Genomic DNA, 15215 nt, shown 5'->3' on the forward strand with positions numbered 1-15215 from the left:
CGGAGCTTGCAGTGAGCTGAGATCCGGCCACCGCACTCCAGCCTGGGTGGCAGAGCAAGACTCCGTCTCAAAAAAAAAAAAAAAAAAAAGATTGCTTTTGTGCGTCATACCATTGCAAGACCAGAAAGGAGGTTTCAACTTAACATTTATTGCACAACTCACTTCAGGCCACTGCTGACCCCCCAAAACAGCCTAGTAACACACAACTTCACCTTCAAGGGCTGCTGAGATAGACCAACTATATAATCTCGTGGAACGCAGTAATTTGGGTGAGAAAAATATGACATTAGAGGCTTTGGGATATTTTGCATAAGCAAAAGTTCAGAAGCTTGAAAACACAGTCGGCCTACAATCTCAAATTTCACCCAATAACCATAGCCCTTAGTCACCATGCCTTGCATCATCTTTTTACCTCTGCCTGTTTTTTTGCCTCTTTACACTTGCAGCTCTCTCTCAACTCCCTCGCCTCTAGCTTACTCCTCTTCCCATTTCCTACAACTTAACATTGTGGAGGGGGCCGAGCATTTTAGCAAAGCCATTTCAAAAGCATTCAAAGTCCAACTGACCCAATGCATTTACTCAGAAATTTACACTAACAAGGATGCTTTCAAAATTTTAAATTACTTGTTTATATTAGCATAAAAATTTTAAAACCAAATGCTTAACAATAGGGTACTGTTGGGTAATTTAACATACGTCTACATAAAATTAAGCCATTAAAATTTGCTTTTCAAGGAATATTTAATAACAAGTAACATATGCTTATCTAACATGGAATTTTATGTCACTGCTGCTAAAGCAAAACATCCTGTTTACTGGGTAAAAGAGCTGCTTTATGTGTATACGCTTCAGTGCAATTTTTAAAAATACGGTAATTTCAGAACTTCCAAATTTCAACAGATGCCAGCGTTCTCTCCTTTTGTCATATGGGAAAATTCCTTTGGAAATCATTTGAAGCCTGGACAAAAATCCACAGCTGTATTCTCTCAGGATCACTTTGCAGAGTCTTCAAGACTCAGATACAGAGGAAGCTTCAATTCAACCTTTCAGAGAAGACATTCCAGCTCGCATGATCTCATCAACCAAGAGAATGTTGGTGGCAATCACAGTGCTGAAAGGGGGACAAAAATAAGATGGCTCAGATGATTGGGAGTCCTAATTCGACTCAACTTCCCACTTCCAACCAAGCTGTACACATTACATCCAATTAAATTTCCCCCTTCCCCTCTAAACATCAGAGAGGGCTAGTTCAGTTTCCATACTTCCAGCTGATTACATTATTCATGGGGGAAAAAAGGAGCAACTAAACAGAACACACCAAATGAAGAGTATGATTCTCTAACAGTTTAGTTTTCATTTTCCCAAACTTACCAGGAGTGAAGAAGCTGTTTCTTTACACAATAGTTATCCCATACACCTACTTCTGCTGCTACCATTGGCTCACCTAAAAGGCAACCAAATCTTCTTAAAGTAAGTTCAGTCAATAAGAACCAACAATATTGTGTGTGGCTTTGCTTATCACTGATGATGACTCATTTCCTCCAGTATTAACTATGAGAGTTCAAAGCTTCTCTGTTAGCCCAATTTTCTACTCTAAACCATGACCCCTGTCCACAATATTTGATGAGTGTCTGACTTCTACTGAGAACTCCTGAACACCCCCTCTCTTCTTCTGGAAAGATTTCTGTTTACTCATACTGAAGTACAGCACTTCAACTATCATCTGGCTAAAATGGACTGATCATTTCCCTCATTCCAGAAACCTTTTCTATTAAATAATAATGTTGACAACAATAGGTCTTGCACATACTGCATGGATGTACCTGCTATCTCCTACTTGTACTTAATTTGTGTTGTTTTGTTTACAGGAACCTAAGATTAGGGCTATCACCATTTCACTACATTTCGAGATCCCCTTTTCTGGCATTAATTGCTATCTTTAGCTGGTTTTCATCCAGGAATATAATCACCAAATCTATTTTATCATAGTACTTGATTAAAAACTAAGTAAGGCAAATGCAGTATGAAAATCCTTCAACATTAATCTGAACCATCTACCACCACTCAACATCTCCAAAATTGTATCCCCAAATTACTCATGTCTACTCTAGTCCCTTCGTTATACCTAGTCACTCCATTTTTTATTAATATCCTATTTTATCGTATTTTAGAACCCAGAGTTCCCTAATAGTACTGGTGTCAAATTGCAAAGCAAAATATTTTTTTTGGTCCCCATTTTCAATCTTTCCTGGCTTCAACTCACATATATTACATCTAGTTTTCCCTCTACAACAGTTGCATTCTCTTACCTGTGTTCAGGTCCACACCCACAAGCTGACCTGATTCTGAATGTTCTGCTTGAATTTTAACTAATGTTTCCTGAAGGTCAAAACCAGAGTTCTGAGCAAGAACCTAAAGTAAACAAATTCAATTCTTGAGAAACCAGGAATAACTGATAGTAAAAAAAAAAAAAAAAAAAAGATAAGAAAAAAAAAGAAAATCTTGGCTTGGTGCAGTAACTCACGCCTGTAATCCCAGCACTCTGGGAGGCCATGGCAGGTGGATCACCTGAAGTCGGGAGTTCGAGACCAGCCTGGCCAACATGGTGGAACCCCATCTCTACTAAAAATACAAAAAAAAAAAAAAAAACCCACAAAAACCTAGCTGGGTGTGGTCACAAGTGCCTGTAATCCCAGCTACTTGAGAGGCTGAGGCTGCAGTGAGCCGAGATCGCACCATTGCACTCCAGCCTGGGCAACAAGAGCAAAACTCCGTCTCAAAAAAAAACAAAAAAATCTCATTGCTGAAGACAGAACATTTATGCTCCCTTCAGAGAATAACCAGACACAAGTTACTGATCAATTCTCTCATCTACCTCAAACCCAGCAGCAATATACCAGTCATAAATTATACCTCAAATTAGTATATAATAGAAAATAGTATCAGTTTAAAACAAAAGCAAAAAGCAAGTTTGTACTCAAGTATAACCCCTAATACTGCAAATATTAAACTACAGGTTATCTCTTGTTATCTGAAATGTCAGTTATTCAGGCCTCCCAGAGAAACCAAATACATTTGGATGATGAGGAATATCTGTTCTAGAGTCAGGAAGAAAACTGATCAAACTTGCTTATCCAAAATCCACACTATCAATAAAGGCTACATCATCAAAAAGGTTTGATCAGCTAAATCTTTTGGAAGATTGACTGTTAAAAGCGTGCACACCTTGGGAATAATGAGCAATGCATCAGCAAATGCTTGGACTCCAAGCTGTGCCCTGCCCTTTACACTGGGCTTATATTTAATCAGGGCTTCTGCCATTGCCACTTCCACAGCACCAGCACCTGGAACCACACAGCCTGTTGAATGGGGGAAAAGGAAAAATGCTAAGAAAACTGCAGAACTAATTATGAACAACAACTAAAATACACATATGAAAGCCATTAATTTCTTACAAATTTACTATGACAAAATACAAGCGACTAACATATCAAATAGGAGAATATTTCAACAGAATGGCTTCACTAGCCGCTGGCAGCTCTTTCAACAGATCAGTATTATTTCATTTATCTGTATTCACCTTTAATAATGATATGCTATGAAAAATCTTAGCATACCACTGGCCATTCTAAAGGGAAGACTGCTTTTGCATGGTGTCTGGCTGTGTAAACTACTGATAAAAGACACAGTATTCGGCCATGCCTTTCAGACCAGCAAAACAATATAATAGGGCCAGGCGCGGTGGCTCAAGCCTGTAATCCCAGCACTTTGGGAGGCCGAGACGGGCGGATCACGAGGTCAGGAGATTGAGACCATCTTGGCTAACACGGTGAAAACCCGTCTCTACTAAAAAAAATACAAAAAACTAGCCAGGCGAGGTGGCGGGTGCCTGTAGTCCCAGCTACTCGGGAGGCTGAGGCAGAAGAATGGCGTGAACCCGGGAGGCGGAGCTTGCAGTGAGCTGAGATCCGGCCACTGCACTCCAGCCTGGGTGACAAAGCGAGACTCCGTCTCAAAAAAAAAACCAATATAATAGAATTGAAATATGGTGAGGATCTTACCATCATCAATAGCATTTTTGACAGCCCTCAAGCCATCCCTCACTGCATCTTTGATCTGAGTGAGTGTGTGCTTATTTGGTCCTTTGATCAATAATGTGACAGAACGAGGGTTGTTACATTTCTCAATAAAGGTGAACTTCTCTTCTCCCTATGTGTAGAAAAAATATGATTTTCAAAAACAGGATTTGTGCAGAGTGAAGACAGAAGAGGGACTTACAGAGAATGACAAGCAGCATATTAATAAGGAACAAACTTGATCACATTAAAGCAAATTATCTCCTTTTGAAAAATCACATATAAAAGAAATGGGATTTTCCCCATCAATGGCTTCCCATTACTACAAATAAACCTTCAAATTGTATATAAACAAAAATCTGATCCTGAATTTCAATTAATTTTTCTGCTCAAGACTTCATGAACACAGTGGCTCATGCCTGTAATCTCAGCACTTTGGGAGGCTGAGCGTGAAGGACAGCCTGAGCCCAGGAGTTTGAGACCAGCCTGGGCAACACAGTATGAACTTGTTTCTACAAAAATTACCAAAAAAAAAAAAAAAAATTTAGCCAGGGATGGTAGCACACATGTCTGTGGTCCATTTGCTCAGGAGCCTGAAGAGGGAGGATCACTTGAACCCAGGAAGATGAGGCTGCAGTGAACTGTTATCACACCACTGCACTCCAGCCCGGGCAAGAGTGAGACCTCATCTCACACAAACAAAAATAATTTATGAGCTAAAAGGTTTTATTACCTTGAAGAAGAAAATACACTTACCAATGTATACTCATACACAAGTCCTGCATGTCCCAAGCAGTCAGGACTTAGGTCGTCAAAAGAATTCAGGGCTACCCCACCACAAGCAAGAGTCAGCCTGAAATAGCATTTTAAGGGAGATGGATAAGCAATGTTACCAGTGAATTTCAAAGACAAGACCAGTAATTTTTAGGAAGGAATTTTCCAGAATTACACACAAAATTACATTTCAAAATGTACTTTAATCTAAGCCTTTCCATTTGCCATCAACCAGCTGAAAACTAGTATTTTCTCTTAACCCTCCATTTAAACCACTCTCCCCAAGTCAGCAAATGAAATCAAAGGTGGACAAGAACTCTTTATTAGCCAGGCATGGTAGCTCACACCTGTAATCCCAACACTTCGGGAGGTTGAGGTGGGTGGATCACTTGAGGCCAGGAGTTTGACAACAGCCTAGCTAACACGGCAAAATCCCATCTCTACTAAAAAAACACAAAACAATTCAGTGGGCATGGTGGCAGACACTTGTAATCCCAGCTACTCGGGAGGTGGAGAATCCTATGAACCCAGGAAGTGGAAGATGCAATGAACCACTGCACAACAGGGCAAGACTGTCTCAAAAAATAACAATAAAATTAAAAAAAATTTTAAAAAGCTTCTTATTGTGGTGAGCTCTTTGGGAAAAAGTATACTGAATCAGAGACAAAAAGTAAAATAATGTTTACAAGGGGCAAGGGGGAGGGAGAAATGGGGAGTAACTATTTAATGGGTATACGGTTTCAGTTTGTGATTATGAAAAAAGTCCTAGAGATGGACAGTGCTGACGGGGTGCACAATGTGAATATAGTTAATGACAATTCATTGTACATTTGAAAAACCTGAAAATAAATTGTAAGGAAAAATAATCCCAATTCACTTGCAAAATGAGTAAAAGTCAAATTACTCAGATACCTCTCCATATTTCTCCTTTTAGCTCTGCGCAGAGCAACTATGCCTTCTTTTGAAAGAGCATCTAAGGAAAAGGGGTCAATTCCCTATAACAAAAATAAAAATTAATTTCAACATCTTCCACCTTAAAAGCAAAAAGGATGATACATACTATTTATACATTGGGTTTTCATTCTCACCTTTTGATTAATAACAACAAATCCTTTATCTGAATCACCACAGACTTTCCTTTTCAGTTCTATTATTTTTTTAACTTTATCTTCAATGAATTTTCTTTCAGCTTTTACGAGTTTTTCTCTCTCTTCTGCACTTTTGTAAAAAAAGCCAGAACTCACTTCTCTATTAAGGAAAAAAAAAGGTTACAGAAAGCAAGGAAACATTAAGAAAGTAGCTTCTGACACTGGTTTAGTCCTAAGATTTAACAGTTCACTGAGCTCCAATCCTGTCCCTTATACATCTTCAGAGACTATTTCCTGTAAGTCCCTCACACCAATTTGAGCATTATTGTCCTTACAGTGGGAAACAAAGTTTCACAAAAAATAACTCCCCTAAAATACGAAGCTCCTTGATTTCACTGTTAAGGGGCTATAAACTTACGTTTTTTCATACTCTAATGATACGTTACAAGTGAGGACATAGGCATCCTCCACCCTTTTCTTCATATCAGGATGCCGTGCTCCGTGGTCCAAAACAAGCCCTCTGATTAAGCTGTTCAAACACACACAAAATTACGGTTATTGATTTTCACATGGGTGTATAATATGTTAAACACTGAACTAAGAAGGTATTGATATTTCATGCAGTCACACTTCTTTTTTTTTGAGACGGAGTCTCGCTCTGTCGCCCAGGCTGGAGGGTAGTGGTGTCGTCTCGGCTCACTGCAAGCTCCACCTCCTGGGTTCACACCATTCTCCTGCCTCAGCCTCCTGAGTAGCTGGGACTACAGGTGCCCACCACCATGTCCAGCTAATATTTTTTGTATTTTTAGTAGAGATGGGGTTTCACTGTGTTAGCCAGGATGGTTTCGATCTCCTGACCTTGTGATCTGCCTGCCTCGGTCTCCCAAAGTGCTGGAATTACAGGCATGAGCCACCGCGTCCAGCCTATTTCTTGAATTACTTGAAGATCCTATGCTGTACAGAAAAGTCTGCAGAGATAAGTCTCCCTGGTAGGCTGTCAAACTGTGATGACGTCCTTTAAAAATATGTTTTCTGCCAAGCGTGTGTAATGCCAGCACTTGGGGAGGCAGAGGTGAGAGGACACCTTAATCCCAGGAATTCAAAACCAGCCTAGGCAGCATAGGGAGACTCCATTCTCCACAAAAAAAAAAAAAAAAAAGAAAAACACATTTTCTAAGTCTTTGAAAAAAATTTTTTAAATTTCTCTACTACTTCTCATTATGCTTCGTACCTAGCAATTCAAAAAATGCCAAATGACTGATGTCATTCACTTTTCAGAATCATTCTAACTATAAGTATAACGTCACATTCACCTTATTTCAGGAGAAAATATTACTAAAAGTAAAAACAATATTCATCTAGCAATTTATCCAACTTACATCTTCAGGTAAATATACATTTTATACCCAAAGATATTTTAAAAATTGCCAACGATCTCATGCCTGTAATCCCAGCACTCTAGGAGGCCGAGGCGGGTGAATCACGAGGTCAGGAGATTAAGACCATCTTGGCTAACATGATGAAAACCCTTCTCTACTAAAAATACAAAAAAAATTAGCCAGGCGTGGTGGTGGGCACCTGTAGTCCCAGCTACTCAGGAAGCTGGAGCAGAATGACGTGAACCCGGAAGGTAGAGCTTGCAGTTGAGCAGAGATTGTGCCACTGCACTCCAGCCTGGGCCACAAGAGTGAGACTCGGTCTCAGGGGAAAAAAAAAAAAAAAAGCCAACCATATATTGTACAAAGCACCCCTAAATTTCTAAACACAGTTTATTTTTTATTTTTTTGGGATGGAGTTTCGCTGTTGTCACTCAGGCTGGAGTGCAATGGTGTGGTCTCAGCTCACTGCGACCTCCACCTCCCAGGGTCAAGCGATTCTGCTGCATCAACCTCCCGAGTAGCTGGGATTACAGGCGCGTGCCACCACGCCCGGTATGCCCAGCTAATTTTTGTAATTTTAATAGAAACGGGGTTTCCCCATGTTGGCCAGGTTGGTCTGGAACTCCTGACCTCAGGTGATTTGCCCGCTACGGCCTCCCAAAGTGCTGGGATTACAGGCGTAAGACCCCACGCCCGATCATTAGTATTTCACAGTATTCTACCACCTACCTTGTATCAGTTTCAGATTTATGTTTCATCTCCATGATCTCAATCATGAAGAGATCAATAGGTTCATCTTGTTTTTTAATGGCCAAAATGGAGTCCACTACAGCCTGCAATTGGAGGAGCATAACCATTAAGTAAATTCAATTTACAGCAGCAGAAACATGTTGCTTTTCCGAAAGCTAAAGTAGACAGTTTCATTTTACAATTATACACTGATTTAAGTCTTTTTCTATGAGCGAACAGAATGTATTATATGTAAACAGCAACAACTGAAGTAATTTACATTTCTGAAATCTCAATCTGTAATTCCCAAACATTAACATTAATTAACGTTAACATTCCTCTTGTTTTATTAAAAATACTGGCAACTTGGAAGCTTTTTTTTTTTTTTTTTGAGGCGGAGTCTCGCTCTGTCACCCAGGCTGGAGTGCAGTGGCCGGATCTCAGCTCACTGCAAGCTCCGCCTCCTGGGTTCATGCCCTTCTCCTGCCTCAGCCTCCCGAGTAGCTGGGACTACAGGCGCCCGCCACCTCGCCCGGCTAGTTTTTTTTGTATTTTTAGTAGAGACGGGGTTTCACCGTGTTAGCCAGGATGGTCTTGATCTCCTGACCTTGTGATCCGCCCATCTTGGCCTCCCAAAGTGCTGGGATTACAGGCTTGAGCCACCGCGCCCGGCCAACTTGGAAGCTTTCTAATAACAAAATCTCCACTTTATAAATCTTTTAATGAAAGCTTCAATTTTACTTTTATAACCCGGTTACGTATACTATTATTTGAATTTCCTCATTTTAAAGACACAAATTAGGTATCATTGCCCCAAAAACGAACCTATACAGCACTTTGTAATTGAAATTGGGAATTATATTCATGTTTCTACTATCAGAGATTTTCTATATAGGTGTACTATACCAGACACAGACAACATTTAATACATACCTCTGTTAAGACATCTGCAAGTTCAGCATGAACTTTAGTACGAAGAGATGTTCTGGCCACATCTATAAGTGTTTCCCTGTCCATCTCTCTGCTTACTTTGACTTCTTCCAAAAACTGAAGGGCCTTTTCCTTCACAGCTTCAAATCCTTCAGTGATTATTCTGGGATGAAGGTCCTACAATAAACACACATTAACACTTGCATCTTCAAGTAGGTGCAACTATAGTTCATGACAAAGTTCAGATAATTCTTGGAGGGATATTCTGGATCATCGTACCTTTGAACATGCAGTAATATAATGTGCTGGCTTTCTGAATACATTTAAAAGGATAAATATTCCTTTCAATGCAGAGGAGAACAGGTAATGCTCTAACACAGGGTCAAAGCCAAGGAAACTATAAAGCACACTTGGGTATTCACTGTGCAAACCACTCTGAATCATTTCAAAACCGACACTGTGTCCCAACCAACAACTCACAGATGGTAACACTATTCTATCTTTTCTTTTTTTTTTTTTTTTTTGGAGACGGAGTTTCACACTTGTTGCCCAGGCTGGAGGCAATGGCACGATCCCAACTCACCACATCCTCCGCCTCCTGGGTTCAAGCGATTGTCCTACTTCAGCCTCCCAAGTAGCTGGGATTACAGGCATGGGCCACCATGCCCAGCTAATTTTTGTATTTTTAGTAGAGATGGGGTTTCTCCATGTTGGTCAGACTGGTCTCGAACTCTCGACCTCAGGTGATCCGCCCACCTCGGCTGGGATTACGGGTGTGAGCGACCACGCTTGGCCTATTCTATCTTTTCTATAGATAATCTCAAACTAATTCACATCATTTACTAATAAAAATAAAGACTGCTCTCTTTTTCCAGGAAATTCTGACAACAGATTCATACTCACTGAGGTTTGTTTTAACCTTGGAACTAGTCAGGGCTTAAAAAAGTGGAATTTATCCAAATATAAGCTTTTGGATGCTTTTTTCCTAACAAATATTCCTAGTCCTAAACATTCCACTTTTAGATCTAAATTATTAATCTACACTAAGGACAGATACAAATCACATAGGCAATGCAACTTCATTACAAAATTATTTTCAGGCCAAGAAAGGTTCCATAACCTGTCCAAGGTCACAATTTGTTTTAGATCAGGACAAAGACCCAGATTTAAGCCCCCTAGTTCTACCGTATGGCCTCAGCTATTAACAGCACATCAATTTGTATAAATAAGTATCAGACACTTCCTATATACAATAAAATATTACAGAAACAAGAGTTGTGCATACTTCAGAAATGTAGAGATCCGCCTGTTTCAGTAGTTCTCCAATGATTAGGACATTGGAAGTTGTACCATCACCAGTTATATCATCCTGGGCTGTTGCTACCTTTGCTATTAAAGAAGCTGTTGGATGTTGAATTTGCTGAAAGTAGAAAAAGAATGAATCACTTAAAACAACATGAAGCAGTCTAAATATACCCCAAACAAAATGTAGGAAGGGCCTCTTTAAGTGCTATCTACTTGAAAAAGCTACTCAAGTGTTTGGCTACAAATTACTTCGATTAGGTATCACGCACATGCAATTATGATTGAAACGTTTTCATGTGTAACTTATTTCCCAGGTTATCTCTACTCTACAGATGAGGAAGCTTGAGGCTAAAAGTTAAGTCAAAATGACAGAGCTACCAGTTAACAGTAAAACATAATTTTACATACTTGCCTCTTTATGGCAAGTGTATGGCTCTAGTGAGAATAAGTCAGGTATCTCCTAAAGGGCACACACATCATAATTATTTTTGTAGGTTTGTAATTTTTTCAAAGAAAACTGAAAGACTTCTGGAGATTGGAGAGAAGTTCCAGTGGGAGGAGACTTCTGAGGTGGTAGGAACAATTTATTTCTTAGCTACAGCAGTGGTTGTGTGTGTCCATTTTATAATTATTTCTTAAATTGTAAATGTTCAATGTGCTTCTCTCTACTTACGCTGTATTTCTCACACACTAAAACCCAAATAATTTTTTGTTTTGTTTTGGAGACAGTGTCTGTCACCTACGTTGGAGTGCAGTGGCACAAACTCGGCTCAATGAAACCTCAGCCTCCCAGGTTCAAGCAATCGATTCTCCTGGCTCCGCCTCTGGAGTAGCTGAGACAACAGGCGTGCAGGACCACGTCCAGCTAATTTTTGTATTTTTCGTAGAGACAGAGTTTTACCATGTTGGCCAGGGCTGGTCGTGAAATCCTGGCCTCAAATGAGCCCTCAGCCTTCCAAAGTGCTGGGATTACAAGCATGAGCCACCACACCCAGCCCCCAAACAATTCTGACGTCAAGTTTAACTGTAGCTCCAGTTTTCCAACACGGGCCACTATTGAGCCCACTAAAAACAAACACTACACCTCCTAGGTTAGCAAGTCCTTACTAAAGATATTTCATTTGGATGTTGATAGCTTGGTACACTACTAGCAAAATCCTAAGTATTATTCTGAACTCAAATCAGCAGGAAATCATTTCCTGTTCTTGAACTGCTAAGTTTTGGGAATTTAGGGGATGAGTAAAACGCATACTCCCCTCAATAATCTCATATTCTCCATCCCTAAGACTTGCAAAGAGACAGATTTCAATCCCCTCCACTTGGAGATGAGACCTAACACAGAAATTGCTGTTTTAAAAAGAGAAAAACCGGCTGCGTGCGGTGGCTCACGCCTAGTAATCCCAGCACTTTCGGCGGCTGATGCGGGCGGATCACCTGAAGTCAGGAGTTCAAGACCAGCCTGGCCAACACGGTGAAATCCTCTCTCCACTAAAAATACAAAAATCAACTGGGAGTGGTGGCCCGAGCCTGCAATCCTCGCTACTTGGGAGACTAAGACAGAGGAATCGCTTGAACCTGGGAGGTGGAGGTTGCAGCGAGCCAAGATTGTGCCACCGAGCAACACAGCAACACTTCATCTAATAAAAACTAAAAAAAAAAAAAAAAAAAAAGAAGAAAAATCATTCTCATGCATTTTGCCCAAGTGATTGTGTCAACCTCTCTTAATTTTTCAAATTTTATAATAATTAACTTTAATATACAATTACAGTCCTTTAGCCCAGACTGTGAATAGCAAAAAAGCAGGGATTCAAAGGCAGAGCTGTCAGACTCCAGGCACTGTGAGTACTATTACTGGTTACATGCCACTTCTAAATGTTCTCCTACCTTGAAAACGGACACTGCAAATCTTTCTACAAAGCAAACAATCTACGGAAAATCAAGACCATTCTGACCTAGAGCAGAGCACCTCTCACCATTTCGTGAAGCAGTACATTGCCGTCTTTAGTAAGTTTGATGTCTCCAGCGCCAGAAACGAGCCTGTTTAAGGGACAGAAATGAATCAGACTGTGACTTTTTCAACGATAACTAAAAGTCCCATTAGAAAACGAGATCTTCCCAGATCTTACGGAGCCAGGGATATGGGGCTAGTTATCTCCCGAGGCTGGAGGACAGGTGTAGTGCCCACCCGTCCCCGCAGAGATTGTGCCGAGTCCTCAGGATGCCTGGAAGCCCCAAAGGGCGGGGAACGCCGCGCTCTAGAGCCGCTTTGTTCTCCCCGGAGACGGCATCGACGCTGGAAGAAATGGCCGGGACGGTGGGGCTTAGCAGAGAACAGGGCCGACCCCGAAGGACGCGGAGAAGGGCGGCTGCGGAACTCCGAGGCGGCGGGCTCCAGCCCGCGGTCCCGGGCCAGCCAGGTGCGTGGCGGCGCGCGGTGCCCACCCGTCCCTCCCTTCAGCCCCGCCTCACATCTTCATGGTGCCCTTGGGCCCCAGGTTGGTCCTTAGCACGTCCTGTAGACCCCGCGCCGCGCTGATGTTGACCGCCAGGGCCGCCTGCGCTCGGGCCACCTCGGCCTTGGGGTTCAAGGTTTTCACCGCCGCCATCGCTGCTCCAGCGGAGGAAAAGGAAACGATGCTGAGAGCCCAGAGCCGGCGCGGCGTGGCTAGGAGGAACTATCCGGGTCTTCTGGAAAAGTCGGCGCGTCCGGCCCGCCCCCAGCGTGCCCGCGCGCCTCCGCCATTGGGCCACAGGTCGTCTGGCGCCCGTCCATTGGTCTATGGCTGCATGGCGCCTACGGTCCCACCCCTCGCGCGGCGGCCGTGGCGTCATCGCGCACGGGAGGAGCCTGTTCCCTGCCGACCGTGCTCCTTGGTTCAGGTGTCGCAACTCAGTGGGGCCCAGCTTTGTGGACCCGGAGCCCAGGACGCAGTCGGTGCTTGTGCTCCGGGGGGGCAGGGCGTAGGGTGGGCCTCCTCCCGCCTCTACTCTCGCGGTTTGCCCCTCAGTCTCCTTTCTTTGCTGCTTTTATGCCTTTTTTTTTTTTTTTTTTGAGACGGAGTCTCGCTCTGTCGCCCAGGCTGGAGTGCAGTGGCGCGATCTCGGCTCACTACAAGCTCCGCCCCCCGGGTTCACCCTTTTATGTCTTTCATTGGAGCTTTCTGGACCGTGTGCTTGATGGTGCCTTAGGTGCCGTGGGGACACACGCGAGTCTGATAAGCACCCTCCCCCGGAATCATGCGGTGCTGTGAGGCCTAGCGAAGATGAAGATAGAATGCAAGGTAGAAAGTGCTGGATACCTTTAGAAAGCTACAGAACTGGTGCGATGGGAGTTGAGACGTAAGAACCTGCCCGTCCGTAGGGCTCTGGATGCTGCTGAGGCCCGAGGCCCCCATGGCAGATTTGAAAACTCACCCTTGTAGAGTCATTCCTGCCTTTGAGAGGACTCCCTGTTAAGGTAAATTTCCAAAGAGCTCCACAGTTGTCTCCAGTATCCAGTGTCCCGCCAAATACCAGGGATTCCGTAACACGTGATATTTTACTTTATTTATTTTCTTTTTGTAGACATAGGGTCTCACCATGTTGCCCAGGGTGGTCTCAAACTTCAGAGTTCAAGTGATCCTCCCGCCTCCGCCTTCCAAAGTGTTGGGATTATAGGCGTGAGCTGCCGCACCCGGCTGGTATTTTATTTTTAATAAATAATGGGAATTGTTCTGAATTCAAAAGGCACCAAAGGGCATGTGGTGGAAATCAAATCTTCCTCCCACCTCTAGTTCAACACTAGAGGCAAAGTTACCCCCTGGATACTCTATGAATTTTTGGAATGCTTTCTGAATTTATAAACTTACGTATGAATATAATCATTTCCTCACACAAACAGCAATTCATAATACACACTGTAGGGTGTGTTATACTTTAAGTGTCTTGGAGATTGTGCCATATCAAGACTAATGGGAAGTCCTCGGTAACAGCTGCGTGATGTTCTTTGTAAGAATGACACAACTAGGGGCCAGGGCTCAGTGGCTCATGCCTGTAATCCCGGCACTTTGGGAGGCTGAGGCGGAGGCATCACTTGTGCCTGAGAGTTCAAGATCAGTCGAGGCAGCATAGCGAGACTCCATCTCTACAAAATATACAAAAATTAGCCGGGCGTGGTGCTGCACGTCTGTGGTCCCAGCTACTTGGGAGGCTGAGGTGCGAGGATCGCTGGAATCTGGGAGGCGGAGGTTGCAGTCAGCTATGATCTTGCCACTGCACTTCAGCCTGAGCGACAGAGCTGACCCTGTCTCAAAAAGAATGACACAACTAACCGGTCACCTACTGACTAATGTTTAAGTTGTTCCCAATCTGCTATTCAGGCTGCAGTGAATATCTGGATATATGATGCTTTTAGGTGGTTTGTGTATTTGAGAATCACAAAAACATCTATATATATGACTAGTAGCACTGCACAATAGAAGATTAGTTATTAGTTCCATAGGCATTACATGGTGTGCATTCAGATTTATTATAACTGCTGTTAAAAATGTTATGAGGAGGCCAGACATGGTGGTGAATGCTTGTAATCCCAACACTTTGGGAGGCCGAGGCGGGCGGATCACTTGAGGTCAGGAGTTCAAGACCATCCAGGCCAACATGGTGAAACCCCGTCTCTGTAACAATACAAACATTAGCCTAGCCTGGTGGTGTGCATCTGTGATCCAAACTACTAGGGAGGCTGAGGCATGAGGATTGCTTGAACTCAGGAAGCAGAGGTTGCAGTGAGCCAAGATCATGCCACTGCACTCCAGCCTGAGTGACAGAGCCAGACTCTGTCTCAAAAAAAAAAAAAAAAAAAAAGGCCAGCCAGGCACAGTGGCTCACACCTGTAATTCCAGTACTTCGTGAGGCCGGGTGGGCAGATCACTTGAGGTCAGGAGTTCAAGACCAACCTT

General features: G+C 42.8%; 1 protein-coding gene and 2 non-coding genes across 4 annotated transcripts; all 3 read right to left on the reverse strand.

The window, feature by feature from the left end:
• Positions 1–128: 128 nt before the first annotated feature.
• On the reverse strand, positions 129–13101 carry LOC117073529 (T-complex protein 1 subunit zeta-like). Of its 2 annotated transcripts, none has more exons than XM_033194560.1 (14): positions 12751–13101; positions 12255–12318; positions 10262–10396; positions 9076–9153; positions 8047–8150; positions 6357–6467; positions 5939–6098; positions 5763–5845; positions 4833–4929; positions 4062–4209; positions 3226–3359; positions 2310–2412; positions 1372–1444; positions 129–1111 (listed from the first exon to the last, which is right to left on the reverse strand). In XM_033194560.1, exons 1-14 carry the CDS (start codon positions 12885–12887, stop codon positions 1039–1041), a joined length of 1500 nt encoding a protein of 499 aa, XP_033050451.1. In that variant the 5' UTR covers positions 12888–13101; the 3' UTR covers positions 129–1038. The 2 variants fall into 2 exon arrangements, with proteins under 2 accessions (XP_033050451.1, XP_033050450.1); XM_033194559.1 differs by having other exon boundaries at positions 8980–9153.
• LOC117073869 lies at positions 3569–3702 on the reverse strand. Its single transcript, XR_004433419.1, has one exon. It is a non-coding gene; the product is annotated as a small nucleolar RNA SNORA15 (small nucleolar RNA).
• Positions 9275–9405, reverse strand: LOC117073877. The gene has a single exon (XR_004433427.1). It is a non-coding gene; the product is annotated as a small nucleolar RNA SNORA22 (small nucleolar RNA).
• Positions 13102–15215: the final 2114 nt, after the last annotated feature.

Source organism: Trachypithecus francoisi, unplaced genomic scaffold, assembly GCF_009764315.1.
Source record: "Trachypithecus francoisi isolate TF-2019V2 unplaced genomic scaffold, Tfra_2.0 Lachesis_group4, whole genome shotgun sequence".
Taxonomy (NCBI): Eukaryota; Metazoa; Chordata; class Mammalia; order Primates; family Cercopithecidae; genus Trachypithecus; species Trachypithecus francoisi.

Coding starts and splice junctions, on each gene's coding strand:
- LOC117073529 (XM_033194559.1), bottom strand. CDS start 12,887: ATGGCGGCGGTGAAAACCTTGAACCCCAAGGCCGAGGTGGCCCGAGCG. Junction 9,154..10,261: donor CGGATCTCTACATTTCTGAA/GTATGCACAACT, acceptor TGTTTATTGTAG/GACCTTCATCCCAGAATAAT. Junction 1,445..2,309: donor GGGTGTGGACCTGAACACAG/GTAAGAGAATGC, acceptor GTTGCCTTTTAG/GTGAGCCAATGGTAGCAGCA.